General features: G+C 42.4%; 1 protein-coding gene across 7 annotated transcripts in view; it reads right to left on the bottom strand.

The window, feature by feature from the left end:
• Window positions 1-22,736, bottom strand: part of PDCD1LG2 (programmed cell death 1 ligand 2) — a 111,714-nt gene that overhangs the window by 5,311 nt on the left and 83,667 nt on the right. For 4 of the 7 annotated variants that reach the window (XM_036331064.1, XM_036331063.1, XM_036331066.1 and 1 more), the window contains 3 exons: window positions 20,813-21,082; window positions 13,915-14,049; window positions 10,046-12,440 (listed from right to left, as the gene is read on the bottom strand). In XM_036331064.1, coding sequence (XP_036186957.1) covers window positions 12,265-12,440; window positions 13,915-14,049; window positions 20,813-21,082 — 581 coding nt within the window. In that variant the 3' untranslated portion in view covers window positions 10,046-12,264. Of the gene's footprint in view, window positions 1-10,045; window positions 12,441-13,910; window positions 14,050-20,812; window positions 21,083-22,736 lie in introns of those variants that run through there. The other 3 variants (XM_036331067.1, XM_036331068.1, XM_036331069.1) reach the window with 3 other exon arrangements.

The raw sequence follows: 22,736 nt of genomic DNA, 5'->3' as shown, positions 1-22,736 counted from the left end.
TAGAGGAGGAACTTAAAAAGCATCTACTGGGGTGGGTAGGCTCTATCACCCTTCCTCTCTGAAATCAATAAAAATATATTTTTAAAAAGATTATGTATCTAGCTCACAGGAAAACTTGAATCTAAATCTCTTGAATTTTAGTTATACGCTCTTTTGTATAAAAATAAATAATTCAGGCCCTGGCCAACTGGCTCAGTTGGTTGGAGTGTCATCCTGTACACCAAAAGAAAGGTTTCAGGTTTGATCCCCAGTTGGGGAATGTATGGGAGACAAATGATTGATGTTTCTCACATTGATGTTTCTCTCTCTCTCTCTCTCTCTCTCTCTCTCTCTCTCTCTCTCTTTCTGTCTGTCTCTCTCTCTCTCTTTCTCCCCCCCCCTTCCTCTAAAATCAATAAAAACATATCCTCGGGTGAGGATTAAAATCACACAATAAAAACATAAATATTTCAGGCATAAAGCAAAGGGGATCATACAATGGAACATCTGTATCTCTGCCACCCAGTTTAAGAGGTTAAATGTGGTGTTTATAATTTCCGTGCTGATTTTGTATTTTTACTTCACATGACTGTTTCCATAAACACTACTTAGTGGTTGTTTGCATGTATTTAAAAATCTCTATGATAGGCCATATGTTGTCTATATCTTTCTGTGATCTGTCTTTCCTCTCAAAATTATATTATTCAGATTTAACTAACTCAAAAATACATCTAGCTTTGGTGCTTTCATTTTAATCATTGAATAGCATTCTTCATCTATTCTCCTATTGATTCATATTTTATTATTTCCAATTTGTTGCTATTAAATGTACCAGGAATATTCCTATGTGTGATTTCTATGATGTATGTTTATGTGGTGCTGGCCTCTTTACATCACACCAAGTAAGTGCCAGAGAGGGGTGAGGAAGAGAGGAGGAGCATCACTCCCTTACCTCCCAGACGCTCCCTTCTCCCCTTAGTAGGTAGAGGGTGGGGGACTGTAATTGGCTGGTGGGGGTGGTGGAGCAGAATTAGGTGCATTTTTTCATTGACTTTTGATTAAGATAGTTACTTTATTTTGAATTTTAGATACTATTAAAAAAGGGTGTGAGGTGTTTTTTGTTTTTCTGTTTATAAGGAAATGTACTGGTTAAAAATGGTCATGCTATCCTGTTAATCCAAAGAAGTCACTCTATAATAGTGCAACATTCAGAACAGTGACAGGTTACAGGGTGAAAGATTTAGGAATGGCAGCAAGCCTTTGAGCATTTCTCAATTCCTCGAGTAGATGTTTCTGTCTTCATTACTCAAATCCTAAGCCCCTTCCTGACTATAAATTCTCTCTAGCTAGGAAAGAAGTTTTGTGAACTGGTCATTGACAGGCTTAATTAGTGCATGGGCACATTTTGTTTGGCTGGTTTGGTATTTGAAATAGTTTTTGAAATAATGAGGGCATTTTTTTTTTTTTTTTTACTTCTCACAACCTTTTTATTTATTTTTTTATTTATTTTATTTTTATTTTATTTTTATTTTTTTTTTATTGCTTAAAGTATTACAAAGGGTATTACATATGTGTCCATTTTATCCCCCCGCCCTAGACAGTCCCCTAGCCTCCCCTATCCCCCAATGTCTTATGTCCACTGGTTATGCTTATATGCATGCATACAAGTCCTTTAGTTGATCTCTTACCCCCCTACCTCCTGCCCCGCAACCCTCCCCGGCCTTCCTGCTGCAGTTTGACAATCTGTTTGAGGCAGCTCTGCCTCTGTATCTAGAAACACCAATCAGAAAGGATATATGCACCCCTATGTTCATAGCAGCACAATTCACCATAGCTAAGATCTGGAAACAGCCTAAGTGCCCATCAGTAGATGAATGGATCAGAAAACTGTGGTACATCTACACGATGGAATACTATGCTGCTGTAAAAAGGAAGGAACTCTTACCATTTGCAATGGCATGGATGGAACTGGAGAGCATTATGCTAAGTAAAATAAGCCAGTCAATGAAGGAAAAATACCACATGATCTCACTCATTCATGGATAATAGAGACCATTATAAACTTTTGAACAATGAGGGCATTTTATATAAAAATCTGGCTTTCTGTCTTCTCTAGCAATGTTAGGCTAGTGCTACATTGACAGAGACTATGCTCTCTGATTTGACACAGTCCCTACCTCTCCCTATCTACACCAATAAAAGAGAAACATGCAGATTAACCATACCTTCACGATGCCCACAAGCCATGCCTGCTAGCCAATCAGGAGTGAGTATGCAAATTGGTGGGACAAAGATGGCGCAGCCACTGAGCCAGCCAGAGCAGGCAGGAGGCTTGGGTCACCCAGGCGACAAAGGAAGCCAAGCTTCCCTCCTGCCTGGGCCAGCGCCGAAGGAGGGGCCTGTGGGCGGCAGCCACAGAGCAGGCCAGAGTGCAGGGAGTCTTGGGTTGCTGGGGCCAGCTGCTGAGAGAGGGGCCTGCAAATGGCTCTCAGCTCTCACCCAGGCTGGCCAGACCCTGCAGCAGGGACCCCCACCCTGAAGGGGGTGTGGACAGCCTGAAAACAGCCATCAGCCCCTCACCCAGGCTGGCCAGTCACCCCAGCGGTGATCCCCACCCTGAAGGGGGTGTGGCCAGCCTGAAAACAGCCCTCAGCCCTTCACCCAGGCTGGCCAGGCCCCCCAGCGGGGACCCTCACATCATGGGTGCGTGACTGGCCTACAAACTGACCCAGCCCCTCGTTGCTGGCCTGCAAACCACCATAGACCCCTTGCCCAGGCCACCCCATGCCCCAAGGGATCCCCTACTCTGATCCGGGACACCCTTCATGGCAAACCAGCCTGCCCCCATCTGTGCACCAAGCCTCTATCTATACTAATAAAAGGGTAATATGCTAATTAGACTGGGAGACCTTCCAGGAGACCTTCTGGACAAAGCCATGGTGGCGGGGCCGAGGTAGAGGCAGTTAGGGGCCAAAAGGGGAGGGCAGTTGTGGGTGATCAGGCCAGGATGGGACGGCAGTTGTGGGTGATCAGGCCAGCGGGGGGTGGGGGGCAGTTGGAAGTGAGCAGGCAAGTGGGGGGTGGCAGTTGGGGGTGATTAGCCTGGCAGGCAGAGTGGTTAGGGGCAATTAGGCAGGCAGGCGAGTGGTTAGGAGCCAGCAGTCCCAGATTGCAAGGGGGGTCCCAGATTGGAGAGGGTTCAGGCCGGGCTGAGGGACTGACCCCCCCACTCCCTTCCCGGGCCACTAGTTTGATTATACGAGACCTTTTCCACTCATTTCATTACCTGCCTGGCCCTGGTACGCATCTGAGTTGATCACCTCTGCGGTCAGGCCTTTCACTATTTCTTATGCTGAGCAACTGAAGTCAGTTACACAAAGACTTCAAGTTCATGAAATACTAGGGCCTCTCCCATAGAAACTCACTGTAGGCCACGTAGACCAATTTATAAGAATGAAGGATTTTTGTTTCTTAGGAAATGGATGTTTCAGTTTCAGTGTTGAAATTTATGAGTCAAGAAGACGTTGTTGCTGATTCAGAGAAGCTCAGTGTAACCTGACCTCAAGTCCAGCCTGTGCTGCATGTGTTTCCTGGATTCTGTGCACAGTCACAGGATGTGTTGTTTAAAAATATATATTTTTAATGATTTCAGAGAGGAGGGGAGAGAGAGATAGAAACATCAATAATGAGAGAGAATCATTGATCAGCTGTCTCCTGCATACCCCACACTGGAAATTGAGCCTGAAACCCTGGCATGTGCCCTGACCAGGAATCGATCCATTACCTCCTGGTTCATAGGTCAATGCTCAACCACTGAGCCATACAGGCTGTGCAGAATGTATTTTTACAACTGGCTTTCAGGGAAGTGATGGGAGAAAGAGAAGGTACAGGGGCCAATTTTACTCCTTTGAGTTACATTTTGTGCTTATGTGCTGCCATATCTTATGTGTAAGCTAGACATAGACCCTGTTAGGGTTTCCTAGGATTGTTTCCACAATTAATGACTCTAGAATTTTGGGGATATATTCAGCAGAATTCTAAAATGATTAGCTCTGAATATTTTGAGTAGCAGATGCAGTTATTTAGAAATTTCTGTAATTTGCCTATCATCATTTTGATGAACTCATATGTCACAACACGTGTTATTTTGGCAAGATGGACAGCTATGTGGTCAGCATTCACTGGCGGGAAGATGCCAGTCCTCAACATGACCCAGGCCTGTCAGCCTCCACCCCACACTGCTGTCCCAGGTCTAAACTTTTCATCCAACCAGCCTGAATAGTTTCAGCAATCTAACTTCTCCTGACCTCCAGATTACATCCTTTTCTCCTACAAATTCTAGCTCCAAGTGTGTCAACCTCATGAAAAGAGTTCTATTCCCCCAGCATTATCCTTGACCCACAGTCCTCACTAAGTACTTGACAACTGTTGCAAAAACAAGGGCTATTGATTGCATCACAGCTGAATACCTCCCCCTTGGTGTTAAATTGTAATCATGTTTCTAAATATGTGACCTCACATGTCCTGTGCAGTGTTCCCTAGCAGTGCTTAGCCTTATAGGCAGACCAAAGGCTATATAAGTATTCTGCAGCTGTACAGAAGTTATCATCTTTGTTCTCCAAGAAAGATATGGAACAATGCAAGTTCTAGAGAACAACTAGCTGAAATGCCATTGAATAGGAAGATTCTGTACAGGCCTAAACTATTCAGTTACCCTTTATGCATTAATAGCACAGTGGCTATTTCTTAATTCATGTAGGGAGAGAATAAGAGATGAAAAAGAAAAATCATGACTACTCATAGCTCTGTTCATTTCCCTCCTGTTTGTGGTTCAACTTTTTGTTGCATCTGAAAAAGAAAAATCCCAGTGATGGAATAAAATTAGTGAGAAAATTGTTCCGTTTATAGGCTAAAAGATGGCGGGGAAAAAGTCAATCCAAAACAGACCAGTGGTCAAGAAGATGGCGTAGGTAAATGTGGGACTCACATCCTCCCAAAACCACATCAAAATTACAATGAAACTACAGAACAACCATCATTGAGAACCACCTGAATCTAACTGAACAGAAGTCCTATAACTAAGGATATAAAGCAGAAAACCACATCGATACTAGCAGGAGGGGAAGAGACTCTGAATGAGCTGGTCCCACACCTACATGTGGTGGTAAAGATTGGGAGGGATATCTTGCTGCTGAGGTGCCCCCTGAGGAGTGAGGGGTCCTAGTCCCATACCAGGCTCCCCAGCCCAGGGTTCCAGTGCCAGAAAGGGAAGTCCCCATAACTTCTGGCTGTGAAAACCAGCTTGGATTGAGGCTGAGGAAGATGCAGAGCTCCTGGAGTCTCAGCCAGTTCCTCTTAAAGGGTCCATGCACGAACTTGCTCAGACTTGCTCACTCTGAGCTCCAGTGCTGTGGTGGCAGCTTGAAAGGCATGTGAGGGAAACATTGGGAGGAACTGAATTGTGTGGTATCAGAGCAAGGGCTGGAGGGACAGCTTTCTCCTAGACAGAAGTGCTGACAGAGGCCATTGTTCCTTTGATGAACCCTCCCCCTCACAGAGCTGGCAGGCGGGCTCCATATCTGAGTCTCCATCAACCTGGCTTCACATTGTTCACCCTGCCCCGGTGATTCCCTGAGACTCCACCCCACCCAACTTGCAGGCCCACCCAAGCCATTTTCAGTGGTTTTTCCATACAAACAGCCATCTTGGCTCATGCTTTGGACTTTCCTAGAATCTTTCAAACAAGCAGCATCTGGCCTTGGCATAACTCCTACCTCTCACTAAGTGGCCTCAGTTCCAGCACTGCAGCATCCAGGCTTGGTTCGCATCTTGGCCTCTCCTGGGCACCTCTAAGCTCAGCATATTTAGTAGCCATCTGAAGATTGCTCTATAGCTCATGCCGGGAAGGGCACAGGTGGTGGCTGACCTTGGTCTGCGCTTCCCAGGAGGCCCAAGAGTCAGCACACCCTATAGACAGCTTCAGACCACACCCAAGCACCTCCATGAGTGACACACTCAAAGGGAAGACACAGCCAGCACCAGAGCCCCACTGAAGAATGTCCTGCTCCATGGGGTGAGCCCTGCACAGCAGATCCTCCATAATAGTCACAGAAAGTCCTTGCAGCCAATTGACCTGTGGGTGAATCCCTCCCATAGACATGCCAATAGCAATCAAGACTCAAATACAACAGGAGGGTGCACACAGCCTACACAGGGGGTGCACCTGGAATTCCAAGATTGGATAAGGCTGTGCCACTGGGCATCATAGGACACCTACTACATAAGGCCACTCTACCAAGTCTAGGAGACACAGAAACAAACACAGGGGGGCAGCCAAAATGAGGAGACAAAGAAACATGTACCAATGAAAGAACAGGACAAAACTCCAGGAAAAGAACTAAACAAAATGGAGACAAGCAATCTACTAGATGCAGAGTTTAAAACACTGGTTATAAGGATGCTCAATGAACTTAGGGGAAGAGCAGATGAAATTATGTTTCTTGTTTTCCTAATAATTTGAATAGAGAGATAAGAAACATAAAAATGGAGCTAGAAAACATTTTTTAAAAGTCAAAAATGAAGAATGACGAATACTTCATAGGGAATCAACAGTAGAGTATATAAAGCAGAGGATCAATCTGCAATTTGGAAGATAAGGAAACAGAAAACACCTAATCAGAACAGTAAAAAAAAAAAAGAATTAAAAAAATAGGAGGACAATGTAAGGAGCTTCTGGGACAACTTCAAACCTACCAACACTTACATCAGGCAGGGTGCTGAAAAGAGAACAGAGCGAGCAAGAAATAGAAACGTATTTGAAAAATGACAGAAAACTTCCTTAACCTGGAGAAGGAAACAGACATACAAGTCCAGAAAGTGCAGAGTGTCCCAAACAAGAAGAATCCAAAGAAGTTCATTCCAAGACACATCATAATTAAAATGCCAAAGGTTAAAGACAGAGATTCTTAAAGGCAACAAGAGCAAAGCTCTTAGTTACCTACATGGGAGCTCCCATAAGACTGCCAGCTGATTTCTCAACAGAAACTTTGCAAGCCAGTAGGAATTGGCACAAAATATTCAGAGTAATGAAAAGCAAGGACCGCCGAAACCGGTTTGGCTCAGTGGATAGAGTGTCGGCCTGCAGACTGAAAGGTCCCAGGTTCGATTCCGGTCAAGGGCATGTACCTGGGTTGCGGGCACATCCCCAGTAGGAGATGTGCAGGAGGTGGCTGATCGATGTTTCTCTCCCATCGATGTTTCTAACTCTCTATCTCTCTCCCTTCCTCTCTGTATAAAATCAATAAAATATATTTAAAAAAAAGAAGAAGAAAAGCAAGGACCTATAATCAAGATTATCCCATCCAACAAAGCTATTGTTTAGAGTCAACGGATAGACAAAGAGCTTCCCGGACAAGAAAAAAGCTAAAGGAATTCATCACTACCAAACCAGTATTATAAGAAATGTTAAAGGGTCTTCTTTAAGAAGAAAAAGGAAAAAAAAAAAGACAAAAATATAAATAATAAAATGGCAATAAATACATAAACAATTACTTTAAATGCAAATGGATTAAATGCTCCATTCTACAGATATATAGTGGCTGAATGGATAACAAAAACAAGACCCTTACATATGCTGTCTATAAGAGACTCACTTCAGATCAAAAGACACACAGACTGCCCTAGCTGGTTTGGCTCAGTAGATAGAGCACCGGCCTGTAGACTAAAGAGTCCCTGGTCTGATTCCAATCAAGGGCACATGCCCGGGTTGTGGGCTCAATCTCCAGTAGGGGGTGTGCAGGAGGCAGCCAATCAGTGATTCTCTCTCCTCATTGATGTTTCTATCTCTCTCTTCCTCTCCATTCCTCTCTGAAATCAATAATAATTTAAAAAAGACACAGACTGAGAGTAAAAGAATGGAAAAAATATTTCATGAAAATGGAAATTACAAAAAAGCTGGGGTAGCAATAATTATACCAGACAAAATATATTTTTAAACAAAGGCTATAACTAGACAAAAAAAGGACAGTAATTCCACTTCTGGGTATTTATCAGAAGAAAACCAAAACACTAAATGAAAAAGACATATGCATCCATATGTTCATTGCAATATTATTTACAATAGCTAAGAGATGGAAGCAACTTACGTGCCCATCAGTAGATAAATGGATAAAAAAGTGGTGCACATATACAATAGAATATGACTCAGCCATAAAAAAAGAATGAAATCTTGCCATCTGCAACAACATGGATAGACTTAGATAGGTTTATGAGTGACATAAATCAAAGAGAGAAAGACAAATGCCATTTGATTTCACTTATATGTGGAATCTAAAAAACAAAACAAAGCAACAAACAGACCAGAAAGACTCATATGTAGAGAACATTTTGATGGTTGCTAGGTGGTAGGGGTGTTGGGGGAATGGGTGAAAAAAGTGGAGAGATTAAGAAGCACAAATTGGTAGTTACAGAATAATCATGTAGATGTAATGTACAGCATAGGGAATCTAATCAACAATACTGTAATAACTATGTATGGTGCCAGATGAGTACTAGATTTGTCAGGGCTATCACTTGCAAGTTATATAAATGTCTAACTACTGGTTTGTACACCTGGAACTAATGTGATGTTGTATGTCAACTGTAATTGAAAAATAAAAAAGTATTTTAAAAAGTAAATCCAGCCCTAGCTGGTTTGGCTCAATGGATAGGGCATTGGCCTGTGGACTGAGGGGTCCTGGGTTTGATTCCAGTCAAGGGCACATGCCTGGGTTGCAGGCTCAATCCCCAGTAGGGGCCATGCAGGAGGCAGCTGATCAATGATTCTCTCTCTCCCTCTCCCTTTCTCTCTGAAATCAATAAAAATACATTATATATATACTAGAGGCCCAATGCATGAAATTCATGCAAGAGTAGAACTTCCTTCCCTCCCCCGACCCTCCCCCCCCCCTTGCTGCCAGCACCGGCTTCCCTCTGGCACCCGGGTCCCAGGCTTCACTCACAGTCCTGGCTTTGTCTGGAAGGATGTCTGGAAGGACATCTGGTCTAATTAGCATATTAGGCTTTTATTATTATAGATAAAAAGAGTAAATCCAAATAAAATTCACATATAGAAGTCTAAATGTCTCAGTGGCTTGAGAACTCATTCTGAATAATGAGTAATGTAAAACCATACCCATTGGCAAGATTGTGAACAAAGAAGGCCCCCATTGCCATTCCTTTGTCTGACCCTGACCCCAGACACTCAGAGGCCAAGGGATTGCTACTTTGGGATTCAGTCCAGGAAATGTCTGGCTCCAGAATTTTCTCTCCCTCTTCTGCTTTAGTATTTACTGCCACTTCCTTCCCTCTGCCCTACAGAGAGCAGAAGATCTGATCAATTAATTTGCACTAAGGTGTAAATGACTGATACTGGTTCAAAGTAACTCAGGGTGGAAGCCAAAATTTCTCATAATGGGATGCTGCTCCCCACTGTTTCCCTGGTTTCATTTTTCTCAATCCCTGATTTCACATGTTCCTTTCCACTTTTATTTTCTTCCGGGGCTTGATGCCCATCTCCTGCAGTTTCCTGGTTATCTAAATTCAGTCTGCGTCTAATTCTGTTTTTGCTCTGTATACCAGATTTTTAGTAACTCTCTCATGACCATCTTGGGCCTCTAATTCAGCAATGCAGTCTCCTCCAAGAGCATTTGTACTTGAAAGGAGCCCAATGATTAACTCAGAGGGATTGCCCTGGAATGTTGGAGTTTCAGGGGAGCCTCTCTCTAATGCTTGAAGTAAGTGCTCCCATTCTCTGTTGTTCTTATACATCATAAACCTGCATATTTGGCCTTTGGTTTAAATCCCTGGAAAGACCTTGGTCAATCCTTTAGGACAGTGCCACCAAAAGTGTGGTCTACAAGCTGGTGCTGGTAGGTGAACTGTTAATTTGTTCACAATGAGATAAGTACAGAAGTGCAGAGTAAACATTTAGAACATTTTATAGTAATTATTTTACTAGGTTATATTTTTGAACATATTTATTCAAATGTCATTTTATACTTATTAACTCTAGTAAAAATTGGGCTTATTGCTTTATGTCTTTGTTTTTTTCCATTTCATTATTAGTAATTTTTCCATATTATAAAAGTACCAATTCTAACATACTAGAAATTTGAAAAAAACCAAAATGGTTCTTTAGCATAAAGAGTTTGAGAAATAGAAATCTAGAGACCTTTTTTGGAAATCTGGTCTCTATAGCTCACAATTCTTTCTGGATTCTTTTCTTGGCTTTGCCATTGGCCCAGCGGGTCAATGAACAAGTTGCTCAAGTACTTTGGGTTGAGACCTTTTCTTTCCATTGCCCAAAGATAATTATAATGTAAAATGTATTCAGATTGAGCCAATTTTTATTAAGCACTTTTGCAACAAAGGGCCACAAGTTTTGGAGTCAGACCTGTGTTCAAGCCCAGCTATATAACTTCAGAAATATTTTCTGAGCTTCAGTTTCTTCATTTACAAAGTAGATGCGATTCCCTGCCTCAAGCAGTTTTTGTGAAATTAACTGCAAAGGGTCTAGCACAATGCTGTCCAATAGAACTTTCTGCAAAGATGGAAATTAGTAATATCTGCTCTGTCCCATACAGACCCACGTGACTACTAAGCACTTGCAATATTTAGGCACTTAAAATGTGACAGAGGAATTGAATTTTTATTTCAATTAAATTTAAAAACCACATGTGACTAGTATATTTTACAAAGAAGTTTAGCCTATGTACCTGCATGTAGTATGTTCAATGTTTAAAGTTTTCTTGAAGAACTGTATTTGCCAGGTAATGTTTTAGAGTTAGACACTGGACATATATTGGTGAATAAGAGAAACATAGCCCCTATACTTATGAAACTTAAAGACTAACAGATGAAACAGAACTTGACCTTATTTTTTACAATAATGTCAGTATCACCCTGGAGCCCTGATCTGTTGAATGGTCCCTCTTAGTGGGGGATGGTAAATGAACCTTTTATGGACTGGCAACGGCTGCCCTCCCCAAAAACCTCGGTGTGCAGAGCTGGTCGGAGGCATAAGCGGATAAATGTGTTGAGGAGCCAAGGAGCTTTCTGGACAGAAAGGGACTAAAATGGACTCTCTCCAATAGACTGAGGAGTTCAGAACAGAAATGACTCCAGAGAAGGAAGTCAGGACTGGTGTCCCCCTCCACATGAAGGTTTGAGAGCAGAAGAGGCTGGCTGCACACAGCTATGGCTGAGGCAGGAAGGCCCTCCTCCCTTATCAGCCCCTGAGGGTCCTGCTTTGGGAGCGAGGCCAGAACATGTGAGGGGAGCCAGGAGAGTTGTCATCTTGCATCGCTCTGGTCTGTGTGGGGATCTGAACCAGCAAGGGTACCTTTGCATAGTGGATGGAGACACTTGGAGGGAACAGGGATGTTGCATGGCCGTAGTAGAAACCGCAGCAGCTTAAAACCAGGGCTCTCTGGTGAACTGACCTAGTTCCCCAGTAGCTTTCTCAGAAGCAGCACTGGCTCTGTGGGCTAAGTAAGCCTCCTGGCAGTTTGTGGGAGTTGGGGAAGTACATACTGTAAGAAAGAGACACTGGACTTTTTGCTAAGATGGGAAGGCTGGTGGCTTGAGGAATTAATTGGAAAATGAAAAGAGATGCAATTGCGGTTTTAGCTCAAGCTATTAAAATAGGTCCTATGTACTTGTGTGCTGAGTATACTGAAGGGCGAAGTAGGTGCTAGGCAAGCACCTGACAAGGGAATTTAATGTAATGGGTGTGGTGAGGGGGTAGATTCAGGGGAGGCTTGATGAAGTGATAGTTTAGTGGAGACTTAATGGATGACACCAACTCAGATGGACAAGGAAAAAGAAAGTAATTTAAGAAGAGCAAATACTATATGAGAAACTCAGATTTGAAAGAGGCGGATGTCTCTGAAGACTAGAAAATCCTTTATGGCTAAAGCATGGGTAACAAAGGTGATAGTGGTGCCATATAAAACTGCATACATGAGTCACACTTCCCAACGGGTGTGTGAGCAATGGGAAGTCATGGAAGAGATCAGAACAGAAGAGACATGATAGATTTGAGAAATTAAAAGCTCATGCTAGCTAAAAGTGAAAGTCAATCATATTGGAGACAGCAGGAGTGGATGCAGGGAGATGAGTGAGGAGGGTTCTGCCCTAGTCCAGGTTGAACCTTGGTAGTGGCAATGAGAATGGATTAATCAACTGCAAAATGTTCATTCCCAGGTCGCTTCCCATTTTACAGATAGGAAAATCATCTCAAAGGAGTTAGGTGATTGGTGCAAGACCATAGAACCAATAAATGATAGCACCAGCTCCACATCTAACCTTCTGACTTTGGTTTAAAGCTCTATCCACAGAACCAGCAGTTCTCAACCTTTTTTCGTGACACATGAGTTTTTGTGCATGGCCACCACGTTTCCACATTTGTATCCGTGTATCTCCTATGTAAGAAAGCAGATTCCAATGCACGATTGTTAGAGAGGGAGGTTATTATATAGGCAACCATGATTTCGCTCTGCTTCATTAAAAACAAACAAACAAAAAAAGGAATCACTTGCAAATTTATTCACTCAGCCCTTATTAGTAACAAGCTCTCCACTGCAGTTGGTGCTTGAGCCTTGCACCCAGGAGCTACTGATGTCCTTGCTCACTCTAGAGATTGAGATGAGGGATGAAGGGAGGATTTTTCCCCTGCTCTACCTTTGAGTATAACTCCACTTTATTCTCCAAAAGGGAATAAGGACAGAAGGCTCTACTGCTCATTTCTGAGGTGACTAAAGGGTTCTCAGGCCCCAGGCCTGGAAATATGGTATAAAGATAATATTCTAATAAACTGCACTGCATCTGCCATGACTCTGAGGTCACAGATTTGCAGAAGTAATTCTGTTTAGTCAAAGTTTTGTCCAACAAGAACTTGTGATTCCCTCTTTATGGTGGAGCGTCCTTCCCCTCCACTTCTGTCATTTCTCTCTTCCTCCTTCCCTTTTTCCTTTCTCCCTCCTCCCTTCTTTTGACAATGGTTCCTTTAAATCTACCTTAGAGGGGCTTGTGGACATTACCCAAGCTAATGTATATAGAGGGCAGTGGGCAAAAATAGAGTATGATAATATTTCATAACAGATGAGAATATAGAAGTTAGATTGTAAATGTGGGAAAACAGCCACCTAAACATCGCCCAATCCTCAAATAGTGATCACCCCAAATTCTATTGAGTTACTCCCAGATGCCATTTCTTTTTCTATAGACAAGCTGTGTATCAATCTTGGGAAGAGCTGGTTGGGTGCTGACAAAGGGATAGTTTAGGGAAGCACCAGATGGGACTGCAGATATTCAGGCCAGCGCTCCAAGGCTGCAGGCATGCTGGGTCCCGCCCGGCTGGCACAGTAGGAGTGGGGATCTGCTGAAAGACCTCAGGGTGCCACCAAACAAATTACCTCACACACTTTTCTTCTTTTCTTACCCAACCAGGAGATTCAGATTCCTGGGGGTAAGGGGAGGGCTTAGCCCAGCTCATATCCAGAATGAGGCAAGGAGAGCTGAGAGCTGAAGGAGTTGTCAGAAAGGATCCTGGCATCTTCCCACCAGTGAATGCTGACCACATAGCTGTCCAACATTGCCAAAATAACACCAGTCTCATGAGGCTGATGGCACTTCTCGGCTCAAAGAATAAAGCAAATGATTTCAGCCACAGAAACAAAAATATTCCTTTTAAAATATTCAGTGTAAGAGTTTTATCTCACTGAAGACTAGAGCCATTTTCTTCTGGGGGAAAAATCATCAGGACAAACCCAAAGCAATTCATAACCATTGAGTGGATTTGGTATGAAACCGGGAAGTGGGAGGCCAGTGGTGAAAGCAGAGCCCTTCACTGCAGACACTCAGTCCACATGGGTACTGTGAATAAAACTCACCTACCTTTTCTTGAAGAAAGCTTTTGGCAGAGTTGTTTTTTCAGGATTATCATTGTAACTATGAATATTAAAGCAATAATGAAGGAAGGGATGATAATATGAAGCAGCCAAGTTGAAGGGACCTCGGGTTCCATCTCACCTGGGTGAAAGAAAAGCACCACAATTACATGGTAGCTCAGATGTAAATCAACAAGCTGGCCTTCTGAGTGGGTTATAACCAACATGGCCAACTTGCACTGAACATCTAATTCATGCTAGGTACTTTTTATGAGCCCTGTGTGAACCAGCTCATTCACTCCTCATAACCACCCTAGGAGGCAGGCTCAACTATGACCCCATTTTACTGGTAAAAAAAGTGAGGCCTAGGAAGCTTTCCCAGAGTTATACAGTAAGCGTCAGATCGAGATATAATCTAGGCTGTCTTGTTCCAGATTCCATGCTTTGCATCATTCTGACACATGTATCATATTCTATCTATGTATCTATGTATCTATCTACCTATCTACCTATTTACCTATCATCATCATCATCTCTCTTTATCTTTCCAGTAGGTTAGTCTCTCAGTTCAAAACTGTCTCCCTGCTCCTCTGTCATGGTGCTCAGAATCTATATTCATTACTTATTAAATTTCAAAGAATTATAGGATCCTGTGGAAGAAATAAAATCTTATAGGTAGTATTCATATACAAAATCCAGTCATTGAAAATTATAATAATTAGCCCCTTTCCTTGTCATAGTTAATGAAGGTCCTGGCACTGTGGAAAAGATGAGTTTAGTAGAGAAGTGGATGAGAAAGTAATTTAGGAGCCTGAGGAAAACCTTCTAAAGGGGAGCTATGAATATCTAAAGGTTAGAATGGGGGCCCAGGCTGACCAAAGACAGGGCTGGAGCCAGGTTCACTGCAGAGAAACGGAAGGGGACACAAGGCTGTGCCTTTTCCATAAACCTGAAGTTTGCTCCTCTGTCATGGTGCTCATGGAGTAACTTATACGAAATAAACATAGAAAAACCTGGAAACACTGCTCAGGGGGAAAGGTTCAGTCCTGCCCACAGCCTCCCCTCCCCCAACACAGTGCCTTCTGAGAACCATAGGCAGTTTTAGCTGAGAAGGGCACAGACATCATTTAATCTGAGCCCCTTATTTGAGAATTGACAAAGTAAGCTCAAAGATGAGAAATAATCTGTCTAAGGCAGCGGTTCTCAACCTGTGGGTCAAGGCCCATTTGGCGGTCGAACGACCCTTTCACAGGGGTTGCCTAAGACCATCCTGCATATCAGATATTTACATTACGATTCATAACAGTAGCAACATTACAGTTATGAAGTAGCAACGAAAATAATTTTATGGTTGGGTCACAACATGAGTAACTGCATTTAAAAGGCCAGAAGGTTGAGAACCACTGATTCTAAGGTCATCACTGCTAAGCAAGTGGCAAAGCTGAAATTGCAAACCCATATCTCTCTGATCCAAAGCTCTGGCCCAATAGGTATTTTTCTCTATCTAAAAGAGTGTGGTGAACACTAAGGAGGAAAATGAGTAGAAAGACTGGCTCATCCATACATTGGATAACCCAGCGTTCAAGAAAATATTTTTATTGAGGTATAATGGACATACAACATTACATTTGTTTGAGGTGTACAACATAATGATTCAATATTTGTATATACTATGAAATTATCACCACAGTAAGTCTAGTTACCAAACCTCAATAGATAACCCACATTGATTACAGTTGTCGCCTTCACCCCTAGGAAGTGCTATTTAAGCACTTGCTGCATGTTGTACCATGAGTCAGGGAGTCCTGGGATCCTCACTGTTCCCACAACAGGAAAAGTGCCTACCTCAGGGCCTTTATGCAGACACTTGTCCTGTCCAGTTCCCTTATAGTCCTTTCCACATACAAAAGCTTACTCATCCCCGAAGACTTTCTAAAGTTGAACATCCAATGGAACATCAGTCTGCTTAGATTGTAAGTATTTGAAGTGCAAGGACTTTATCTAAGTCACCTCTGAATCCCCTATAAAGCCAAGCACTGCTACATGAATAGTGTCAGTAAGGATTTGTTGGGCTGAATTGACCATCTACTTAGTCCACCTACCCCAATGTTCCTTGTCAGCAGTTACCTTGTGGCAGACTGCCCCTTGTTCCTTAAATCCATTCTGCTTTTCATCCCTAGTGTTAGCTAGGTGTTAGCTGGACACATGGTTTCTCAGAGACTACATTTCTAAGCCTCCCCTATAAATAGGTGTGGCCAGACATGTAAGTTAATGTCAAGCCAAGAGAATGGGTCTTCTCAGTTTTGGCTTTAAAACACTAAATATGCCTCTTTTTCCTTTCTAAAGGCTAAAACATGGATATGGCAGGGACCCAGCCTTGAGAATTCAACAGGAATAACACCCTGGAGAATGGCAGAAAAAGATGGAAAGAACCTGGACCACAGAATGACTTTATGGAATATAGCTACTTACCTGCTCTGAACCACCTTCTAATTCTGAATATTACATGAGGGAGAAATATACGTTTGTCTTGTTTGAGTCACTATATTTTCAGGTCTCTTAGTCTATATATATATTATTCTAAACTGTTTTCTAATATTTACATGCTACTTAACAATGATGTGATGCTGTATGGGACAGCAATTTGTTTTATCCTTACTCACAGTCCTATCCACTCACAAGGAAGCCATGCCTCTTGCTAACGATGCCATTCTTTTTCCTGTTTCCATCTTTTCTGAGTGCTAGGGACTTTACTATTATATTTCATTGAACAGTCCCAATAGCCTTGTAAGGTGGCTACCATTATTTATCCTCATTCAACAAAAGAGGACAAGGGACACTTCTAGGGTGGCTCAAGTTCTCAAAGCCATAGGTAGCAGAGAGGATTTGAAACTCAAGCCCATCTGACTTCAGAGCCCGCATGCTTGACTACTGCCAGAGTCACTGCCAGGCCTCCTAGAAGGGCTTCTCTGCCAGCCCTATAAGAATCTGGGCTCCAGTCTCACTAGATACCTCCTAATGAAAATGCAACAACCGACTGAGCAGATTAAACTCTGTTTTGAAAGGAAAATCGTCTTACTGCTCCTTAATTTCTGATGGAAAGTTAGGATGCTCGGTCAACCATTCTAGAGTCATGGGAGCACCACCCACCCCCAGAATTTCATTGCTGTCTTTGATTCATCGACTTCTGGAAAAACCTGTGGTGGGTCACAGAAATCAGCACTGAGCAGCTGAACTTATGAGAATGAGTAGAAAGGGGATAGTCATAAGACAACTTAAAATGCCTTTGAGAAATAGAAGCTAGGAACCCGTGGGAGGATGTGTGACTGTGGTTAGGTATTTGTACCACAAGCCAGGGTATCATTTGACTGCTCTGATCTGACTGTCCACACAGTCTGGAGGCTGGGATGATGGGTCTGAGATCATCTAAGACTAAGCCTTTAACCCATTAGTCTGACCTTGATTGAGCACTTACTATGAACAGAGTACTCTGTTTTTGCTTTATCCGGGTATCAAGAAGACTCATGTGAATAATTAAAATACATGGAAAATAAAATAGTAATGGAAGAGAAAAGGTAAGTACAGTCACAAGCAAACAAAGAAGTGGCACAATTGGTCTTAGGAGGCAAGATGAGGGGAGACTGCTTGTATCCTGGGGTTACCTGAGCTGCCCTAGAGAGAGAGTGGACTTGGAGCTGGTGAATAATGATTTTTATGTGGAATAAAATGCCTGAGCAAAGAGGTCATGGTGGTGGGAGAGGGTCAAGCAAGTTCAGAGAGTACATGGTGAGGAAGGGGAGCTGACTGGAGCAGAGGATCATGTCAGGGGATAGTAGGATGATTTTAAAGCTGGGGAGGATGAGTAAAGCTAGGTTGAGAATTTCTAATTGCAAAGATTTCTCCATCTCCCTGTTGGTTGCATTCATGAGTGATATCCCAGGCTTCGATGCAGGCCCCACAGGTCTCTCCCACAACTGTTGACTATTCAGTCAGGTGTGTTGGCTCCCCAGAGAGAGAGGGGCCGCCTTACTTTATTCTTAACTTCTCACAGCCTCAAGGCTTCCGGAGAAATGATCAGTCTGCCCTTATACTTCTCTAACCCGAAGAAAAAACACTGATGCAAAAGGCAGATTCGAGTTGTTTCCAAATTCATCTTAGCCAGGCCTGTATTTCTCTGTGGAGATCCTTATATAAGTGTTCTAGAAAACCACATTCCATCCAACACTTAACCAAACAGAAAATCCCACATATCAAAGGATAGTCGAGTAAACATAAGGACAGTCGAGGAAAAATAAAGTCCCCTGGGATTGTTAGTATTTAAGCCTCTAACGAGGTAGTATGAATTAGTTATAGCTCTATTTTCATAAGGTGACAAGTCTGGTGGTCTTAGCTGTGATAAAAACAAAAATAAAGATTATTAAAAAGCCAGCTTGCCTAGTTAACTATTTTCACTCAAAGTTGATCCTAAAAATGATGTTTCTAATGTCTTTATTTCTATCAATATCCTTAGCATGACTCCTCTCTTTACCTCATTTCACCGCTAACATTAGTGTTGGAATTGTATAGAGACGTGTAGGTAGGTAGGGAATTGGGGGCAGTTGGGAGCTTGGAAATTGGACCAGCAGGAAAGAAAAGAATTATTATATTGGTGGAGTAATTTATCTTAATTACCATGAAGAACTTGAAAGCAATTACATAATGGAGGCAAGGAAAACTATGTCTAGAACTCAGGGATCCACCAATTCTGATTCTGGTTACTTCCATGCCCATTAATAACAATGAAAAGGCAATTGTAGCAACCTGAGTCAGCTAAGGGTAAGGCAACTAAGGGTTCGAAGTCTGAGTCCCCCAGGCAAACAAACTATTGCATGTGAAGTGCTGAGTGAGGGAAATCTAGAATGTATGGTGGATGAGATAGATGATAAATATCAATTGGGATCAATTGCAGAAGCAGGAACAGTAGTTTGTTCCACCAATTTTTCCATATCATATCTTTTGCAGGTTCCCTGACTGAAGGCTCAGAGACAGCGAACTTAATGTAGGGCATGAATGGGCTTGAACAGTACAAAGATTAGACTTGTAGCCCTGCCTCACTTCCTCTCAACTTGATGCCTGAGTTCAGCCACAGATTGGGTAGAACCCTGGTTGGGCTTTGATTCACTTCATGGTCAGTGATTCTGTCAAGTGGATATTTGCCTTCTGTCCTGGGATGACTCTGATGCTACAGATGCTGGGGGAGCTCACTCAGACCATACACATGCACAGCTCACAACTGTCAACCAATGGAGGAGAAAGCAGATGCATTAGTCCTTCCACTTGAAGTCCTATAAGTAAACATCTTAGGAGGCCATCTGTATGCTGCTCAGGGAGTCCTTGCATATTTGAGCTCCTGTTGCCCACATCAACTTCGATAATGCATCCTTATTTTGCTTTTCCTTCTTTCCTCCTAAACCTCTCATTTCTACTCCCTGGGATCAACACCTAAACAATTGCATGCCCAATAGCCCTTGTCATAGGCTCAGTTTTGTAAGACAAAGGACAAGAAGTGACATATAATGACAACACAGTTAATTTTCTATAGTCAAATTAGCCAGTACTAGGGAATGTCCTTAATTCTGAGATGATATTCTTTATTTGTATGCTAGTAGAATAATGGCTCCCCTCAAAGATGTCCATGTTCTAATCCCTGAAACCTGTGAATATGTTATCCTACATTGCAAGGGGTTTCATAGATGTGATTATATTAAGGAACTTGAAATGGGTCAAGTATCCTGAATTATTGAGTCCCAGTAGTCACAAGGGTCCCTAAAAGGTAGAGAAGGGAGGCAAGAGAGTTAAAGAAAAAGATGTGATGACAGAAGCAGAGGTCTGAGCAATGCAGCTGCTGCCTTTGAAAGTGGAGGAAGGGTCCATGAGCCAAGGAATGCAGATGGCCATTAAAAGCTGGTTAAAAAAAAAAAAAAAAAAAAAAAAAAACAAACCACAAGAAAATGCATTCTTCCTTGATTTGATTTGAGCTTAGTGAAGCCTTTTTCAGACTTCTGACTCCCAGAAATGTAAAATAATAAATTTGTTTTGTCCTAAGCCCACAAAGTTTCTGGTAATTTGTTATAGGACCACCAGGAGACTTGCACATTTGATGATAAATGACTTTGTCTCTTATGAAATGATTGCGATACTAGATGTTAGTTGCTCTTATTTGGCAAATAAATGTCCTTACTTGGCACATAAAAGAATGGTCAGGCTTCAGAAAGCATTTGAAATTTTGCTAGTGTATGAAGTTCTTAAAGTATGGGATTCGGCATAGCCAGTGAAAGCTCTGCAAGATTTTTTGTGAGAGGCCAGTTTTCCTGCAAAACCCCCAAACCATTTATCTGGCAGCAAAGCCAGGAAAGTGATATTCATCCCGCTGAGTGATTAGCTTTTGTGCTGGATATTTTCTGTTTCCTCTTCGGATCCATTATCTACACTTCAACACTCTGTTCTGAGCTCTGAGAGGTTGATCTTTATGGACCGGATCAGTGGACTCCCTTGTTCTCTGACTGCCAGTTGGATCTAGCATAATGGGAGGCACCAGAAGGAGGTCAGAGGGTGGGAGGAGCAGAAGGTTGGGATATTTATTCACCACTTTCACCCTTTGGCAGTTGCTGCGAGTGGCAGCGCCCTCTTACTGGAGGGCACTGCTCTGCCACATGGCGCTTTCCCTACAGCTCCCTTCGCCAGGTTTCAGTCACCTCTCCAATGTGGTCATGGCTCCCCTACTGTTGAAGCCCCAGGGTCCTTCACTATCCTAGTAGTTTCTTTAAATCCTGATCATAACTTCATAAGTAGTCCCTTTATTACACTCTCCTTAAATTACTCATTCCAAGTGAAACGTGACTGATAGGAAGGGCAGCTGCTCTTACCTTGAGGGTCAATGATGGCTGAAGTAAGTTCCTTCACATCAGCGTTCCAGAACTCACAGGTGAAGTTTCTGCCAGGGAGCAGTTTTAGGCGCAGGATACTTGTGACCCGGTAGAGGCCGTCAGCGGTCTCCATGTGGCTAGTGTTGGCAGAAAAACTGATATTCGGCCAGGAGACTTCTGCCAGGGGGTACCCTTCAGCCTGGCAGGTGAGCTCTACCTCATCTGTTCCTGGAACTTGAAGGATGCGAGTGTTTATTTTTTTGTAGGAAGCTGGGCGACAGAAGAAGAAAAAAAATAAGTCTTTCTTTTCTGATTCCCGTAGAGCTCTGTACCCAATACCATATGAAATAAAAAAAGTAATCATTATCAATATTAAGTAATAATGCCTTTACTTTTTAAAAACATTTTCTTTGTCCCAGATATGCTATTTTACACACATTGAGTTATTTAAGTATTACAAGACAACAAAAAATGGTATTGTTGATATTCCCAATTTTTGTTGGAGGTAACTGAAGCTAGAGAGGTTGAATGCTTTGTGTGATGAGTGACCTTAGAGTCTGATCTGCAAACCTGGAGTCTTAGGTTAAGCTGAAGGAACAAGAAACAAAAGGACTCTAGTCTAAGTCATGTTCTCCTGTGTAAATTACCAGAGAAGCCCTAGAATAAGGAGAGGGGAAAATCATGTTCTTATCCACTTATTAGTTTAAAAATGGAGGTCATTTCCCATTTGGTATTAATTCTTGTGTATATTGCTCACGTAGTTTAGAACATGGAGAGGAGCAGGGGAGAGTGGCTCTAATTCCTGACTCCTTCCCCTTAATATACATTATGTCATTTAAACTACACAAGGATCTTGTGAGGTAGGTAAAATTCATATTCTTATTTTGTTAATAAGGAAACAGCTGGAATCAGGGATGGATGGAGGAGGACTTGAACTCATGCCCTTCACAGCTACTGTATTCTCAATTTTGTATTGGAATCATCATCAGAGGATGATTCTCTATGCAACTGAAAATGTCTAGGGATGGAGCAATATAGAGGAAGGGTGTTTTCCAGGGGGACTTGGGAGTACCCAGAACTAGTATACAAGGAGAATCAGGTTCTGAACCAGCCTAGTGAAGGACTTGAACCAGTTAGACTAACCAGTCTTGGAGCCAAATACTAATAATCAGTCATGCATTCTGAATACTCATTTTGTTACTTATCTACACTTTTCCCTCCTTGGTACAATGTCCTCTTATAGTCATGTGGTAGGTTATTTCTGAAGCTCTGGGGAATTTGGGGGGATGGAGGAGCATAAATGAATTTATAGGAGTAGTGTGTTGTGGGTGAAGGTCTGGCCTGCTCCCACAGGGTAGCTTGGGATAAGAAGCTGATCTTCATGGCCAAGTTGATAGGTGATTTCAGAGCTAGGAGGGTGAGGAATCAGGAGCTGGGCTAAGGCTTGCACCTGGATCTCTCTCTCTCTCTCTCTCTCTCTCTCTCTCTCTCTCTCTCTCTCTATATATATATATATATATATATATGGAGATGGGAGAGAGATGCTCAACTAAAAGAATCAGCAAAGTTTGGGGAAGGGACAGGATAACACGTCTACATTTATAAAACTTCAAGATGTTGTCACAGCCTCTTGTATTTGGGAAGTGGCTGAAATGGCATCACTACCAGCAACACACAATGAGGAAGCTGGATTGAGGATATTATTCTTAGGAAAAGATGAGTAAATTTTAGAATTTCAGAGGTGGGAGTGGTCTTAAAATACAACTAGCCCAACTTACTGCTCTAGAAATATCTTTAGTAACTTTGGAAGATAAATACATTGATGCATGCACTTGGAAATATATTCTGCAGTTGTTGGGTAGAAGTTTCATGTATGTTAGTTAGGTCAAGATGGCTATGTTGTTCAACTCTTCTAGTTTTTGTT

The sequence above is a fragment of the Myotis myotis genome, unplaced genomic scaffold (assembly GCF_014108235.1).
Source record: "Myotis myotis isolate mMyoMyo1 unplaced genomic scaffold, mMyoMyo1.p scaffold_m19_p_12, whole genome shotgun sequence".
In the NCBI taxonomy this organism is placed as follows: domain Eukaryota; kingdom Metazoa; phylum Chordata; class Mammalia; order Chiroptera; family Vespertilionidae; genus Myotis; species Myotis myotis.
The sequence above is the reverse complement of the archived record's forward strand: the minus strand, read 5'-3'. Positions and strand labels throughout refer to the sequence as shown.